Here is an 18,123-nt window from a genome sequence, read left to right as displayed (position 1 = left end):
CCTGTCCTTACCGTCCTTTAGGTGTCCCGTGCCAAACCCTGTCCTTACCCTCCTTCAGGTGTCCCGTACCAAACCCTGTCCTTACCCTCCTTTAAGTGTCCCGTACCAAACCCTGTCCTTACCCTCCTTTAGGTGTCTTATGCCAAACCCTGTCCTTACCATCCTTTAGGTGTCCCACGCCAAACCCTGTCTTTACCCTCCTTCAGGTGTCCCGTACCAAACCCTGTCCTTACCCTCCTTTAAGTGTCTTATGCCAAACCCTGTCCTTACCCTCCTTCAGGTGTCCCGTACCAAACCCTGTCCTTACCGTCCTTTAAGTGTCCTATGCCAAACCCTGTTGTCACCCTTCTTCAGGTGTCCTGCCAAACCCTGTCCTTACCGTCCTTTAGGTGTCCCGTGCCAAACCCTGTCCTGGATTGTGACCGTGTATCACATAATATTGTCTGTCTATCGTTTATACGCAGTTTATTAGCATGTTTCCTTTCTGGTCCAACTCCACTCAGCTGTCAGCCCGGCACTTTGAGAAACTTTGGTGACTTGCAGATACGACAGGAACTTCAGCCAGTGGCATCCTTATACAGTATACCAAAAACAAAAAAAAAGATTGCGATGCTATTCCAGGGAGTGGCCATAAGAAGCGGTTAGCTATACTTTCTCTCAGATTCCTCTTTTCAATCCAATATCTCTGCCTTTTTTTCTCAAATCACGGTAATCTTCCTCCATCTTTACTCTAAATTACCTTTCTTTTCCTCTTCTTCCACCTATCCCTCTGCATGCTTCATCCCTTCCTCTGCTGATACTCTACAACTTCCCAGGCAGGTTGAAGGAAAAGCTTTTTAGCTAATATTTGTCTGAATGTGTCTGTGGAGCTCACTGAGTCCAAGTAAAGCCAAAGGTATGAGAGGCAAGTGTCTGCATTAAAACGAACAAAAACAACAGAGACTTAATGTTCACTTTCCTAAACCCTGAACATTTAAAACAGACCGTTTTATATTGATATTGCTCAATGACTTGGATTTTAGAGTTATGACCATCGTCCTCTGACCGAAGCAGATGAGTTCCTTTTCTAGCTACAACGTAGAGATTCACCTGAACCTGCTCCTTCAAACCATTTACTGCAGTTATTTGGGACGGAGCTGGTATTATTCAGGCCTTTTGTTGTTCTTTAGCACCTCTCCCTTCAACATAATAGACACTTGTACAGAATAAATTCACCTTCATCCACACACTCATGCACGCTCCCGGCGTGTCCTCTTGATCCTTGCTGCAGAATTCTGCATCCCATCTCCTGTTTAGACAACCACCAAGCCACAAATATGCTAAACTCTAGAAAGTGAGAAGGAGATGAAAGACGTCTCTAGTGTGTGTGTGTGTGTGTGTGTGTGTGTGTGTGTGTGTGTGTGTGTGTGTGTGTGTGTGTGTGTGTGTGTGTGTGTGTGTGTGTGTGTGTGTGTGTGTGTGTGAGAAAGAAGTGGAGTGTGAGTCTGTGTGAAAGTAAAAGAGAGAAAAGAACAGAGATTCCCATTTCATTGTAATAGTGTTTAATATTTATTGGAAAATGTAAAGAAAATATAAAGGAAGTGCTTTTCAGCAAGCAGGAGGGATTAGCATAAATAGTTTGGGGTTTGGACGTGTTTGGTCACGGCTGCAGCGGTAAGGCTGGTCCCCCCTGTTCTCTTCTCCTTCACACACACACACACACACACACAGAAGTGTGTGCATATGCTCGCACACACACACTTCTACTGACACTCGTACACCCACCAGCATGGGCAAATATTCAAACTTGCAGACACGCACACACACACACACACGCACACACACACACACACACACACACACGCACACACACACACACACACACACACACACACACACACACACACACACACACACACACACACACACACACACACACACACACACATACACACACACACACACACACACACACACATTGACCTTTGAGTGTGAAAACTCATCAGCATACAGTGATACAGAAAAGACATCACCAATTGTTGTTTCTTGTTCTTTAGGCGGCCAGGGAGAGGGCTGGGTTGAGGGTTGAGGGTTGGGGGGGCGGAGCTGGAGCTGGGGGGGGGGGGGTTCCAGTATCCCTGTGATAAAGGGTTGCTGTCATTTATTTTATTCATAACTGCTGATCAAGTATCCGAGCACTGATTCTGCCTTTATGCTAATAAGCTGTAACGAACCTCGACCCTCATGAACTGTGGGTATAGGAGGAGTTGAATCTGTAGAAGTGAATGTAGCTCCCTTTTTTTTCCTCCAAGAGAGAGGCTGCTTTGATAGATGTGGCCTCAATCTATGCCTCTGATAATGATGTTCTTTTCATCAAACAAACATTGCTTCAACGGGACAAAAAGGTCAGGAGCACGAGCTGTCTGGCAGTTTGAAAAATGACTCCAAGATGTGTCTTGATTATCAAGACACATCTGTCTACAAAAGTAAAAGTGAAAGAAAGTGCACCTTCAAGTGCTACCCACAATGCCACACTAGAGAAAAGCTGCATTAATTGTAGGAAGAAAATGATCTGATGCTGATGGTATTAGTTCTCTTGAGTGAGGACGACAGGTCGGGGATGGATGGAACTGAATTGTGGGGAACGGGTCTGAAGGTTTAGGTGCCATCTGCATACCGGGGGATACACCAGCAAGTGTAGTACTATCACTATCACCGTGAGGAATGGCATTTGGTATAAAATATATATGCAATACAGCTGGAGCTTGGTCTTCCTCTTCTATTCCTACTATGACGATGACTGACAGTGAAAACTGTAACTTTTTATCAAAGGGCGTCGCCGTTAGAGGTAGTCAAATTTTGACCCAAAATCTGGACATTTAATCAGGCTTCCATTCTGAACAAGTGTATATGACAATCTTGGATGAACTTCATAGCGCCACCTTTTGGTCAGGTATACATTATACATTAATTGCTGCAAATTAGCCCTGCCCCTTCATCTGATTGGTCGATATCTGATAGTTCCTACTTTCTGCCATAACTTTTGAATGGTTTGACATAAAGACTCGTGGGTGGTGTCATCGGACTCGGTTTTGAGTCCTTGAACATAATTGTTGCTAATTAGCCCCGCCCCTTCATCTAATTGGTCGATATCTGATAGTTCCTACTTTCTGCCATAACTTTTGAATGGTTTGATACAGAGAGTCGTGGCTGGTTTCATCCACTAAATGTCCAGGTCTGAAGAATCTACATCAAGTCATACAAGCTTCCACTGCAGCCTGAACGTGCACAAGGGTGCGAGGACCGTTCATCGCTGCTTGCAGCTTTAATTTTAAATGATTTTAATTGTTGTGAAGCACTTTGGTGCAATCTTCAATACAAATATTGATTGATTGATTGATTGATTGATTGATTGATTGATTGATTGATTGATTGATTGATTGATTGATTGATTGATTGATTGATTGATTGATTGATTGATTGATTGATTGATTGTCATGTTTTGTGACCCTGGTCTGTTTGGTGATCACTTCCTGTTCCCATAATACCAGGTTTGACCCCATGAGTATGATGTTACCAAAACAATTGAATGCTTTTCACAGTGGCTTCAATTACTTTTCATTGAAAGCTAAATATGAAGTGAAGATGTTGTCAGCTTTTACCATCAAACAGCAGAAGCGTATGTTGTGGACTTTAATTGCTGCAGTTATGTCTTAGCACTGATATCCACTGGGGTTTTCTTCTCTTGTTTCCGTGATGTTCGTCTCACAGTCGCTGTGCTCAGAGATACGAGGCCGACGCCGGGGAGTCTCCTCCGTCCTGAAACTGTGTGAGAAGCTGCTGCAGCAGAGCCAGGTGAGAAATACAAGCCAAGAATAATGACACTGAGAAATCTAATCGTATATAAAGGGTTAGAAAAATGAGTTAAGTGGCATGAGTAATTTTATTTCTACGGAAGAGTATTAGGGTCAGGCAAGAGAAAAAAAATTTGAGAGTGGAAGATTTGTTTTTATTGTGCACTTCGAGAAAAAAGACGAAATGTTGAGAAAAAAGTTGAAATGTCGAGATTGTTGAAATACAATTTCGAGAAAAAAGTCTAAATTTCGTGAATAAAGTCTAAATTTCGCCTTTTTTCTCAACATTTCGACTTTTTTTTTGACATTTCAACTTTTTTCTCAACATTTCGACTTTATTCACGAAATTTTGACTTTTTTCTCAACATTTCGACTTTTTTTCGAAATTATACTTCAACAATATTCTCGACATTTAGACTTTTTTCTTGAAATTTCAATTTTTTTCTCAACATTTCGACTTTAGTCACGAAATTTTGACTTTTTTCTCAACATTTCGACTTTTTTTTCAACATTTCGACTTTTTTCTCAAAATTGTACTTCAACATTAATCTCGACATTTCAACTTTTTTTTCGACATTTCGACTTTTTACTTGAAGTGCATAATGAAAAAAAAAACTTCCTCCTCTAAAATATTATTTTTATTTTTCTCCTGCCTGGCCCTAATACTCTTCCGTATATTTCCGTACATTACAAGTTGAATCAATGTTTATTAAGAAGACAGAACAAACCTTTGGCTGTTGCATGTTCAGCGATGTTTTTCATTCTTCGTTTTGCTTTTTTCTTTCGACAACCCAACTGTAATGGATCAGTGTAAGCATTTATTTATTATACTGCATCTTGTGAAATGAAGCTTTGATGACATAAAAGTATTATTCCTGTGTGGGCCAGTCTGGTCCCATGGCGGAGGTGGGCCCGGATGCGGAGATGCACCAAGAGGCCCTGCAGCTGCTGTCAATCAACCTGGAGAGGAGGTGGGAGGCGATCGTGATGCAGGCGCTGCAGTGGCAGAACAGACTGAGCAGAGATCTGGGAGAGCAGCAGGTTAGCACTCGCTCACTTTTACACTTTATGCCATTGAATGTAAAATATGACAGACTAGTGGTGTTGTGGTGGTAACGATGCCCTTTCTGGATCCCTCTTTAGAATGACTCTTACAAGCAAAAGATCACATACTGTACTAACAAATGTTGCTCTTACTTTTTCTTCAATTGTGTTGAGATTGTCTTTTACGCCATATTGGTACATATCAGTACCTGATATCAACTTCATTCCTGTTAGCTGCTACATTTGTCCTCAAGTAAAGAGGCGTTGGAACCCGGCTGACCGCCTTGTAGGTCCAATATTCATGTCTAAACACGGTTACTGTAAGAGTAATGAAATAATGAAGCCAGTCGGTACAGAGTTGAAACATGACTTCTCTTTGTAATTCAAACTCATTCATTTCAGTAAAATAACATTTTTTTCTCAATTTAACCCTTGTGTCTTTGGGTCAAAATGACCTAATTCTCCTGTCCTTCTTTCCTCCTGCTCTCTCCTTCCTTCCTCTCTTCCTTCTTTACTCCTTTCCTTCTTTCTTTTTTCCCTTCCTTCCTTCCTTCCTTCCTTCCTTCCTTCCTTCCTTCCTTCCTTCCTTCCTTCCTTCCTTCCTTCCTTCCTTCCTTCCTTCCTTCCTTCCTTCTTTTCTCCCTTCCTTCCTTCCTTCCTTCCTTTCTTCCTTCCTTCCTTCCTTCCTTCCTTCCTTCCTTCCTTCCTTCCTTCCTTCCTTCCTTCCTTCTTTTCTCAATTCCTTCCTTCCTTTTCCCTTCCTTCCTTCTTTCCTTCCTTCTTTCCTTCCTTCCTTCTTTTTTCCCTTCCTTCCTTCCTTCCTTCCTTCCTTCCTTCCTTCCTTCCTTCCTTCCTTCCTTCCTTCCTTCCTTCCTTCCTTCCTTCCTTCCTTCCTTCCTTCCTTCTTTTATTCCTCCCTTCTTCTCTTCCTCCTTCCTTTACCCAAAGACAGCACAAGGGTTAATATCTTTTTAGGGAAAGTTTGATACAGGATTATTATAATTAACAATTAAACTAACCCGTGTGTCAAACATCAACCTCTTTCCTTAAAAATGCATATGGATGAAAACATTTTTGTTCCTTCCCATTTAACTGACGTGGGTTTTTGTGGGTGCACGTGGTGTCCTCTTACTGTAGTAATTGTTACATACTTCTCATCAAACACAAATCATTACAGACCCATTTTTCTGCTTATTGATGAACATTTCTGAGCAACTACTTAGAAATTAGCCCATTTCTCTCACTCATGCTGGAGGTGGACTTTCTTTTTACCCACATTCACACACAAATACACACATGTATGCTGTAGAGGAGAAGACAAATGGCAGAGGCCAGACACTCTGGCCTCCCTGCCTGCCTGGAGAGTAATTTCACTTCAACTGGAGATGGGAGAGGAATAAAAAGAGAAACAACAAGGGGCAGAGGGAAATCCAGAGAGAAAAAAAAACGGTGGGGCATATATATGGGTGGTTTAGTTTATAAATACGCACTATTGCTGAATGTTAAACTGATGCTACTCTCTTGGTTTCTGGTTGTGTCCATGCATGTTTTACTAATGTTTTTGTAGCATGTGCGAATGATTCACTTTCCTTTTAAACTGACTTTTTAGTGGAGGAGATCATTAATAGTTTTTACCCTGAATAAATGACCTGGACTAGGTCGTCTCATGCTGTAAATCTGCAAAGGTCAGTCATCAGAAAGATGTTTTCACATTGCTCTCCTGGAGGGGTAGAAGTCTGTACATTTAACTAACATCTGAAATTCAAATGAACCCTTGTACCTCAGGTGTTTAGCTTGTACTCAGAACTAAACCAAAAGCAGACTCAGACATGGTGGCATTTTAGAAGATTTATTGGAAAATTGGTATGCTGAGCTCTGAAAAGTCCTTGCAGCCAGATCTAAAGTCCACTAATCCATGATGTTAGTCCTTTGGCCAGGGTCCAGGGAAAACAAAGGATGAATCCGAACAGTGTGTGCTTTATAAAGCTCTAGTCCTAGGAGGAGATGGGTCTGCTGGTTAGCTCAGATCAGAGGCTGATTGGATAACGTATTGCGTCACGTATTGTGTCACTTCCTGTTGTTTACAGTCTGTTGCCATTGCACAGTGTTGCGGGCTCTGATTCCTCCAGACTTTTTTTTCTAAACTTAGATTGTTTTCTGATAAATACTATATCTGGTAAACCTTTGTCTTTAATTTAACACTTGCACATTTTCTCTTCTGTAATCATTGTCACCAACCACCGGTACATTTTCTGTCTGTTAGCATGGCCTTCCGTTTCTCCCTCTTGCTGCTCAGTGTGTGAAATGTTTAGCTATTCCTCTGCCTTCTTTAGTGAAGACGGTAAGTGTCTGAAGTGTACTTTATTCATATCATAGGAGGCGAGGCTCAGTGAGTTAGAGGTCCGGTTCCGCCAACTGGACAATAGTCCGGTAGACTCATCATCTAGCCATGCTAAAGTAGCGGTGGACCGGCCTAAAGTAGCTGCTGTTAGCCGCTCCCCTGCAGCTCCCGAGCAGCCGGCCAGGCAGGGCGGCTGGGTGACGGTTCGGAGGAAGCGTAGTCCTAAAGGGCACACGGAACACCACCACCCGCTTCATGTGTCTAACCGTTTATCCCCACTCAGCGACACATCTGTTGAGAAACCGACTATGGGGATTGGCGACTCCATAGTGAGGCTTGTTAGCTTGCTCTTAAAAGTAGGTACACACTCTGCAGATCGGACTACTATAGCCTGTATAGTTATCTTAGCAATGCACCAGTTAGCCATTGTGTCTGTGTCTCTCCTTTCTCTGTTCTTCATTCTCTCTGTCTGTTCTCTCTTTTCCTGCCCTGCCCAGCTGGTCTTCAGCAGGAGCCCCCCCTTATGATCTAGGTCCTGGTCCAGGTCCCCCCTTATGATCTAGGTCCTGGTCCAGGTTTCTTTCCCCCTTATGATCCAGGTCCTGGTCCAGGTTTCTACCCCCTTATGATCCAGGTCCTGGTCCAGGTCTCCCCTTATGATCCAGGTCCTGGTCCAGGTTTCTACCCCCTTATGATCCAGGTCCTGGTCCAGGTTTCTACCTCCTTATGATCCAGGTCCTGGTCCAGGTTTCTTCCCCCCTTATGATCCAGGTCCTGGTCCAGGTTTCTACCCCCTTATGATCCAGGTCCTGGTCCAGGTTTCTTCCCTCCTTAAGGGGAGTTTTTCTTGCCACTGTTTGGCTTTAGGTTTTTCTCCCACTTGGGGAGTTTTTTACCTGCAACTGTTCACGTTATGTTTCTGTAATAATTGCTCGGGGGTCATGTTCTGGTCTCTGGAAAGCGCCTAGAGACAACTTCTGTTGTAATAGATGCTATATAAAATTGAATTGAAAAATGTAATGGGTCCAGGAAATGTAGGGAAGAGATAAAATGCTAACTTTCAACAGGTAAGTATCTCGAGCATAATGAAACTGGCACAGCGAGTAAGTCTGCACTCTGATGGAGTTTTTGAAGTTTGATTAGGTGACTAGGGTCGAGAAGCATGTGGGGCCGGGCTGCTGTGAACTGCAACAGCAATTATGTCCTACGGATGCCAAATGGGGTGTGGCCCAGAGCTATTCTCACTCCTATACACAGGTGCACCATGTAGGCCGGATGGTCATCAATCAACAGGTTGAGGTGGCAGGCACAGAAATGATCCTGGTTCAAACTGTGAAAATGGAGCATGGGTAGATATAAAGCAACTGAGGTGTCTTAAGTTGAAATAAGGTTTGGTGAAACAGAGGGAAACCTGCCTGGATACTGACATAAAAAGAACCTTCTTGGAGCTCAGCCTTACCTTTTTTCCAAAGGTTTTTTCTGGCCACTGACAGAAAGATGAGGTCTACTGAAAGTAGAAAACAGAAGTTCAACACTTAAAGCACCTTGTGCCAGCCTGCACCAAAATGGAAATTGGAAGCTGATAGACGAGAGAGAAGACAAACCGGTGCAGAACTTTATTAGTGTGTTGCAGGAGCTCTTCACCTGTGGTAAAAGAGACCTCCAGGTGGTGAAACTGGAGGCTGTAATGCACCTAAAGGCCAGTTCAGTTTCTGCATGACCATTTTCCTGCAGGTAAAACCCAGACCACTGGCACTTACTATGTATTAACCCGGTAGTTACCAGTCTGGCTGATAACGAGTTTATGAACTCAAGCACTCAGCAGAAACAACAACAACACCAAGACAAAGTATAAGTGCTGAGCATCTACAGTTGTGTGAAAAAACATTTGCCCCCTTCCTTATTAGAGCCCGAGCACTTACAGTGCGAAGGCCCTATTGTATCTGAAGGAATTTTTTTTTTTTTCTTCTTTCTTTCTTTCTTTCTTTCTTTCTTTCTTTCTTTCTTTCTTTCTTTCTTTCTTTCTTTCTTTCTTTCTTTCTTTCTTTCTTTCTTTCTTTCTTTCTTTCTTTCTTTCTTTATTTTTCCGACGAAATGAGGGCCTTTTTGCCCCCCCTAAACGTGCCCCAAAAGCCCCAAATTTTGCATGCAAGCCAAGCCTGGCGAAGATTTTGCACCCAAGTCAGGCCTGCCGAAAAATTAGATATTTAATGGTTTGCATTAATGGCGTGGCAAAATGGCTCAACAGCGCCCCCTAGAAAACTTTGTGCCTCAAGCCCCGCAATACGGTTTGACGTACATGCACGAAAATCGGTACACACCTGTATCATGTCACAACTTAAAGAAAAGTCTCTTGGTGCCATGGCCGAAACTCAACAGGAAGTCGGCCATTTTGAATTAATCATGTAATTTTGCCGCAATTTATGCCATATCTTCGGCAATTAATACGGCCCGAACCGTAACGTGCACCCAGGTGTGTTATACATCAAAATGTGCGTCTCCATCCTGCGACAACGCGCATTACTTTTCTCTTTCAAAAGCGTCAAATTAAAAAAGGAGTATGTATTTTCTAATAAAGGCAGTTTGGTCCGGGGAGATAATAGAAGGAAGCGTAGAATCAAGGCGCAAAGCTAAAAGTTTCGATAGTAGTTTAAAGTCTACATTTAACAAGCTGGTTGGACGATATGAGGCACAGGACAGAGGGTCCTTATTCTTTTTTAATATAAGGGAAATGGAAGCCTGGGTGAGAGTGTGGGGTAATTTAAGATATTCAAATGACTCATTATACATATCAATTAAGGTGGGGGCTAATTTATGTAGAAATTTCCTATAAAATTCAACAGGATATCCATCTGGTCCTGGACATTTGCCGCATTGCATGGATTTAGCTGATTTACTAATCTCTTCTGTGGTAATGTTTGTCTCCAAATCATCAACAGAATCAGAGTGAATAGTAGGTATCTCAAGTGAATTAAAGAAATTGTCCAAATGTGAGGAATCAGCCGTATTTTCTGACGTATACAATGATATGTAAAAATCTTTAAACTCATCATTAATTTTATTGGGATCTATTGTTAAGCCTGAATGTGTTCGAATTTGAGGAATTTGGTGAGACGATGAAGTTTGTCGAAGTTGATGGGCTAGCAATCTGCCAGTCTTGTCCCCATGTTCATAATAAGTGTGTCTAGGTTTTAATAATAGTTCTATTGTATGATCTGCAGCCAAGACCTCAAACTCAGCCTGCAAGGTGAGACGCTCCTTATATAAATCTGGAGAAGGAGAGGTAGCATAAATTGCATCCAATTGTGCAATGCCTTTAGTTAATTCAGTAAGTTTTCTCCTCTTTATTTTCCTCTCATAACCGGTGTAAGAAATGATTTCACCTCTAATATATGCCTTCAAGGTCTCCCATAAGACTGATGCAGACACATCAGGGGTCTTGTTTACACTAAGGAAAACGTCTATCTGATTCTAAATAAATTCCACAAAGCCCTCATTTGAAAGTAAACGGTTATTAAAATGCCATGGAGCACGATTATTGTCAGATCCTTTAAAATGTATATTCATTGTGACTGGGTCAGATATAACTATTGCATTATATGAGATTGATTTAACAGATGGAAGAATTCTATTAACTACAAGAAAATAGTCTATACGGGTGAAAGTATGATGAACGTGTGAGAAAAATGAATACTCCTTACTAGAGGGGTTAAAACAACGCCAGGGGTCAGAGACAGTAAATTGTTCTTTAAACAATCACCCTTGCAGACCTAGAGGGAACAGAGTCACGAGTGGAAGAGAGGTCCAGCTTCGGATCCAGCCAGCAATTGAAATCCCTCCTAAAATAAGTAGGTGTGAGGACAAATCCGGAAAAAGGGAAAACAAAGTTCTAAAAAATAAATCATTGTCCCAGTTTGGCGCATATATATTAACAAGAAGTACTAGAGTGTTGTAGATTTTACCACTAACGATTAAATACCTCCCGTTTGGATCTGCGATTACATTTGAACACACAAAAGGAATTGACTTGTGCAGTATAATAGCTACTCCCCTGGATCTACCCTGAAATGAGGAGTGATAGACATGACCAATCCAGCTACTTTTTAATCTGGTCTGATCAGAGGCTCTAAGGTGAGTTTCCTGTAAATAAATTATCTTGGCACCCAAATGTTGAAGACGGTGCAGGATTTTGCTGCGCTTGATAGGATTATTAAGACCTCTACAATTCCAGTTTAAAAATGTTATCCCACTATTGTCTCGCTGTATTAACTTAGGTGACGCCATAACAGCATCCAGTGAGGTAAAAAATGAAACATAATAATGAACGTAATAATGACCATAGTGAGTAACAGTATCTAATGACTGTATTCAACACTGACAGACCAAGCCGACACGTCAAACAAACAGAAACCACACAGTACAACAGCCTTGTGTGGTAAACGACCCACATTAACCCCTCCCACCTTGGCAGAAGTGCCTCCCCAAACGAGACACGCCGATCAAACCCAATGAAAGCAGCTAAACCCTCAATCATAATCATTATACTCATTAACTACTATAGCCAACAGCTACCTAAGAAAAACTGTGACAGTATCACACAACTGTAAGCACGTGCAAAATTGACAAAATTATCACAACTGGAAAACAATAGGTGTCTACATCAGTAACGTTATCCATTAATATAAAAAGAAACAATGACTTACTGGAGATTACAGACCAAGTCGATGTGAAAAAAAAAACAAAAGCATATAAACTTAGTTAGCCAGCACAGCTAGCTCACCTATGTCTCTTCACACACTTGGAAAAACTGCTTTCTTCAGAGTTTTGGGTCCTCGAACCGGTGTGTGTTTCCGCTCTGCAGGGTAATCCTAAGTACCGCCGGCTATAATTCAATTCAATTCAATTTTATTTATATAGCGTCTAATACAACAGAGTTGTCTCTAGACGCTTTCCAGAGACCCATACCCAGAACATGACCCCCGAGCAATTATTACATAAACAATGGCAGGTAAAAACTCCCCTAGTGGGAGAAAAACCTTAAGCCAAACAGTGGCAAGGAAAAACTCCCCTTTAGGAGGGAAGAAACCTTGAGCAGGACCAGGCTCATAAGGGGGGACCCTCCTGCCGAGGGCCAGACTGGTGGGTCAGGGACGGCAACAGCAGTCCAAACTTCACCCCCAGGCATGAGTGGAGCTGACGCTTAATACTACCAAAAGCAGCCCGCTTCTTGGTGACAGTGGAGGTGTAGTCAGCAAAGATGGAAATCCTCTTACCCTGGTAGAGGAGAGGAGAGAGTTCCCCGGCCCGACGCAGAATGTCGTTGAGAATCTGAAAGTAATGAACTCTTACGACGAGTGGTTGGGGCGCCTCTCCCTCCTTAGGTTTGTTCCGGAGTGTGTGGTGGGCTCGATCCGACAGCGGCTGCTCGTCCAGGCGAAGTATTTGCTTCAGCAATTGGGCAATAAACTCTGTGGTGTGGGGCCCCTCCAATCCCTCCGGTAGACCCACCAGCCGAATATTATTTCTCCTGGATTGCCCCTCTAAGTCCTCGCATCGGTCATCCAGGTGTTTGACTTGAGCTGTCAGCTTCTTAACTGTAGTCTCTAACTCCGTGATGCGGTCACTGTAATCCGTAGCAGCTGGCTCAAACTCTTGCATAGTTTGCCCGTGTTTCTGGACCTTTTCTTGCAGCGGTTCAATCGACTCTTTTAGCTCCTTTCGGACAGAGGAAATGTCGGAGCGGAGACTGGAAGATAAAGAGTCAATTTTCCCAAAGATGTCGTCTTTCAGGGAGTCCATCATAGTTTGCACGAACTCTGCATTGAGCGTGCCATCAGCATCAGCATCATCCACCTGCTGAGCAGCCGAGTCAGGAACAGTCGGGGCTTTACTGCGGCCTCCTCTCGATAGTTCGGATTTTTTTGCCAGCGGAAGACATTTTGGTCCTTTTGTCTAATAAAAGTTAAATATAAAGAATCTAAGGTGTGTGTTCTATGTTCTCCAGCTATAAGTGACCAAAAAACATGCAGGAGATTATCAAATTAAGTCACATCTTAAGGAGCAACGGGGAAACGCGTCTCACTCCCTCAGCGCCAGCGTCCCCTCCACCATTTTCTGCCATAACTTTTGAATGGTTTGACATAGAGGGTCGTGGGTGGTGTCATCGGACTCGGTTTTGAGTACTTGACCTTCATTGGCATGAATTAGCCCCACCCCTTTTTCTGATCGGTCGATATTTTATAATCCCTATTTTCTGCCTTAACTTTTGAATGGTTTGATATAGAGAGTCGTGGCTGGTTTCATCCGCTAAATGTCCAGGCCTGAAGAATCTACATGCAAGTCATACAAGCTTCCACTGCAGCCTGAACGTGCACAAGGGTGGAGGACCGTTCATCGCTGCTTGCAGCTTTAATTATGGGCATGCCAAGTAGTGGCATGACCATATTGCAATCGTCCAGAATGGCCCAAAACGCAATGTTGCTAGCGTTTCGCTAACATGCTAAAGTCGCAAAGGTCCCACTGCGCACCAGCGGGTGTAAAGCATGACCCCGCTCTGTTGTGGGAAAAAAAAATCCCCAAAAAATGAAACACGGCCGAGAAAACCTGAAAAATGAAGGCGTTAAATTAGTATCTAGAAAGGTTTCCCTTTTTTTATTATTTTTATTATGGGCATGCCAAGTAATGGCATGACCATATTGCAATCGTCCAGAATGGCCCAAAGGGCAATGTTGCTAGCATTTTGCTAACAAGCTAAAGTCGCAAAAGTCCCACGTCACACCAGCGGGTGTACAGCATGACCCCGCACTGATGTGGAAAAAAAAAATCCCCAAAAACTAAAACACGTCCGAAAAAATGAGGAAAAACATGAAAATGAAGGCGATATATTGGTATACAGAAAAGTTTCCCTTTTCTTATTAGTGCCACGGCTGCGCCACGTGGCACGCCTCCTCCATTGAGCTGCGCAAGCTCAATGGAGGAGGAGTGCCTCGTGCGCAGCACGAGGCACTCATACTATTGCTCAGGCTTATTAGTGCCACGGCTGCGCCACGTGGCACGCCTCCTCCATTGAGCTGCGCAAGCTCAATGGAGGAGGAGTGCCTCGTGCGCAGCACGAGGCACTCATACTATTGCTCAGGCTTATTATTAGTGCCACGGCTGCGCCACGTGGCACGCCTCCTCCATTGAGCTGCGCAAGCTCAATGGAGGAGGAGTGCCTCGTGCGCAGCACGAGGCACTCATACTATTGCTCAGGCTTATTTATTATTAGTGCCACGGCTGCGCCACGTGGCACGCCTCCTCCATTGAGCTGCGCAAGCTCAATGGAGGAGGAGTGCCTCGTGCGCAGCACGAGGCACTCATACTATTGCTCAGGCTTATTTATTATTTATTATATATTCTTCCGTAAAAACTTTGTCCGGCTACTCCTCCTACAGCTTTGAGAAAACGCGAAAAGTAAAAACGTAGAAACGTGCGCCTTAATCGGGAATCGATGGGTATGACTTTTATTAGCGATTGGCGTGCACGTTTTTGCGCAACGTGCACAAACGTGCGCTTTTTGCCCCATCCGGAACGCATTGCGTGAACTTTGGGGCCTCACCACTCGCACACCGTTACTCGAAAAATTATGAACCGATTTAGAAAGTTGTAGGCCCTGAATTTAACTACAGTCCTGTGGATTTTCAGAACGATGGCACGAATAGTTTTTGCACGAAGTGCAAAAACATTTCCAAATTTCCAAACTAATGGGGAGCTCATTTTCCCTATGTATTCCTATGGCGCCATTCAAAGCGGATGGGAAAATGTCGAGAAAAAAGACAAAATTCACCTTTTTTCTGAGTCACGTATCTTTCTCATACTTGCACGTAGAAACGTCATTCAAACTTCAAAACGGAGGAAAACTTCTCTTCTCTCTCCAAACCCGAAACAGTTTTTTCCTAAAATGTACACTTTTCAAGATATGAGCCCTCAAGCGAGGACTGGAAATCACTTTTTTTCAAATCTAGAGCACGGGAGTCAGTTTGCTAGAGTGTAGTTACACTGAAAAAAAAACATGATTTCTTATTTGTAACTCGAGGTCACGGCCAAACCGTAAAAGGTAGACAGATAATTTTTGGTCAGAATATAGACATAGGTGTTGTGATTTATAAAATGTGACTTTGACAGGCGTGGTGTGCACAAAATTTTAACGGGGGAGCCAACAGACACGCCAGTTCCTGTCTCTCTCTTCATTGACTCCCATGTTAAATGAAGTTTTCTTAAAAAAAATCTCATTTTTGTTTTCAAATTGCCGTTACTAACACATTTTAAGGAATATCTGTATGAAAATAACATTTAGATAATCTGGTAGGTTCTCTGTTTCTCAAAATGTTTTCGTTTTTCTGCTAAGAGCTACGGTTTGAGCGCAAAGTGGAGTGATTTCAGGTTTGTCACAACCAAAAATCCAGCTGAGTCATTCCCGCTCCCTCTGTATCAGGTTCTTGTTGCCCCTAGCAACCAGAGCTCAGCTGTTGACTGATTAGACTGACCCAGAACTGGTCACATGACTCACTCAGTACAGACTTCATAGTATAACCTGGAAAATGGAGAAATCTGAACCCTGACCTTTTAACCTTAGATGAACACACACACACACACACACACACACACACACACACACACACACACACACACACACACACACACACGATAGGTGTTATTATGGGATGTCAGGTGTTTTTATAGGATGTTAGTGTTATTATGGGATGTCAGGTGTTTTTATAGGATGTTAGTGTTATTATGGGATGGCAGGTGTTTTTATAGGATGTTAGTGTTATTATGGGATGGCAGGTGTTTTTATAGGATGTTAGTGTTATTATGGGATGGTAGGTGTTTATTATGGGATGGTAGTGTTATTGGTGTTAGCGGTCCCGTTAGCGGTTCTGTTAGCGGTCCTGTTAGCGATCCCGTTAGCGGTCCCGTTAGCGGTCCAGTTAGCGATCCCGTTAGCGGTCCAGTTAGCGACCCCGTTAGCGGTCCCGTTAGCAATCCCGTTAGCGGTCCCGTTAGCGGTTGTTAGCAATCCCGTTAGCGATCCCGTTAGCGGCTTGGTTAGCGATCCCGTTAGCGGCTCGGTTAGCGGTCCCGTTAGCGGTTCAGTTAGCGATTCCGTTAGCGATCCCGTTAGCGGTCCCGTTAGCGGTCCCGTTAGCGGTCCAGTTAGCGCTCCCGTTAGCGGTCCAGTTAGCGACCCCGTTAGCGGTCCCGTTAGCGGTTCCGCTAGCGGTTGTTAGCGATCCCGTTAGCGGTCCCGTTAGCGGTTCAGTTAGCGATTCCGTTAGCGATCCCGTTAGCGGTCCCGTTAGCGGTCCAGTTAGCGATCCCGTTAGCGGTCCAGTTAGCGACCCCGTTAGCGGTTCCGCTAGCGGTTCCGCTAGCGGTTGTTAGCGATCCCGTTAGCGGTCCCGTTAGCGGTTCTGTTAGCGGTTCTGTTAGCGGTCCTGTTAGCGGTTCCGTTAGCGGTTGTTAGCGGTCCCGTTAGTGGTCCCGTTAGCAATCCCATTAGCGGTCCCGTTAGCGGTTCCGCTAGCGGTTGTTAGCGATCCCGTTAGCGGTTCTGTTAGCGGTTCTGTTAGCGGTCCCGTTAGCGGTTCTGTTAGCGGTTGTTAGCGGTCCCGTTAGCGATCCCATTAGCGGCTCGGTTAGCGGTCCCGTTAGCGGTCCCGTTAGCGGTTCCGTTAGCGGTTGTTAGCGGCTCGGTTAGCAATCCCGTTAGCGATCCCGTTAGCGATCCCGTTAGCGGTCCCGTTAGCGGTCCCGTTAGCGGTTCCGTTAGCGGTCCCGTTAGCGGTCCCGTTAGCGGTTCCGTTAGCGGTTGTTAGCGGCTCGGTTAGCAATCCCGTTAGCGGCTCGGTTAGCGGTCCCGTTAGCGGTCCCGTTAGCGATCCCGTTAGCGATCCCGTTAGCGGTTCAGTTAGCGGTTCTATATTTTCTGTAATAACTTTTGAATGGTTTGACATAGAGAGTCATGGGTGGTGTCATTGGAATCTGTATCGAGTCCTTGACCTTCATGGGTGCAAATAAGCCCCGCGATCATCCGGCAGTAGTCCGTGGCACTTCAAAATTTCCCGGGAATTTTGTCTAGTTTATTATATATTCTTCCGTAAAAACTTTGTCCGGCTACTCCTCCTACAGCTTTGAGAAAACGCGAAAAGTAAAAACGTAGAAACGTGCGCCTTAATCGGGAATCGATGGGTATGACTTTTATTAGCGATTGGCGTGCACGTTTTTGCGCAACGTGCACAAACGTGCGCTTTTTGCCCCATCCGGAACGCATTGCGTGAAGTTTGGGGCCTCACCACTCGCACACCGTTACTCGAAAAATTATGAACCGATTTAGAAAGTTGTAGGCCCTGAATTTAACTACAGTCCTGTGGATTTTCAGAACGATGGCACGAATAGTTTTTGCACGAAGTGCAAAAACATTTCCAAATTTCCAAACTAATGGGGAGCTCATTTTCCTTATGTATTCCTATGGCGCCATTCAAAGCGGATGGGAAAATGTCGAGAAAAAAGACAAAATTCACCTTTTTTCTGAGTCACGTATCTTTCTCATACTTGCACGTAGAAACGTCATTCAAACTTCAAAACGGAGGAAAACTTCTCTTCTCTCTCCAAACCCGAAACAGTTTTTTCCTAAAATGTACACTTTTCAAGATATGAGCCCTCAAGCGAGGACTGGAAATCACTTTTTTTCAAATCTAGAGCACGGGAGTCAGTTTGCTAGAGTGTAGTGACACTGAAAAAAAAACATGATTTCTTATTTGTAACTCGAGGTCACGGCCAAACCGTAAAAGGTAGACAGATCATTTTTGGTCAGAATATAGACATAGGTGTTGTGATTTATAAAATGTGACTTTGACAGGCGTG

At 43.8% G+C, this 18,123-nt stretch overlaps 1 protein-coding gene across 3 annotated transcripts in view; it reads left to right on the top strand.

Moving 5' to 3' along the window:
• The window catches only part of akap6 (A kinase (PRKA) anchor protein 6), a 364,518-nt gene that overhangs the window by 311,564 nt on the left and 34,831 nt on the right, over positions 1-18,123 (top strand). For all 3 annotated transcript variants that reach the window (XM_061744324.1, XM_061744322.1, XM_061744323.1), the window contains 2 exons: positions 3,751-3,834; positions 4,722-4,874. In XM_061744324.1, coding sequence (XP_061600308.1) covers positions 3,751-3,834; positions 4,722-4,874 — 237 coding nt within the window. The remainder of the gene's footprint in view (positions 1-3,750; positions 3,835-4,721; positions 4,875-18,123) is intronic.

The sequence above is a fragment of the Cololabis saira genome, chromosome 16 (genome assembly GCF_033807715.1).
Source record: "Cololabis saira isolate AMF1-May2022 chromosome 16, fColSai1.1, whole genome shotgun sequence".
Lineage (NCBI taxonomy): Eukaryota > Metazoa > Chordata > Actinopteri > Beloniformes > Belonidae > Cololabis > Cololabis saira.
Note: the sequence above shows the minus strand (reverse complement) of the source record. Positions and strands in the feature narration are given on the sequence as shown.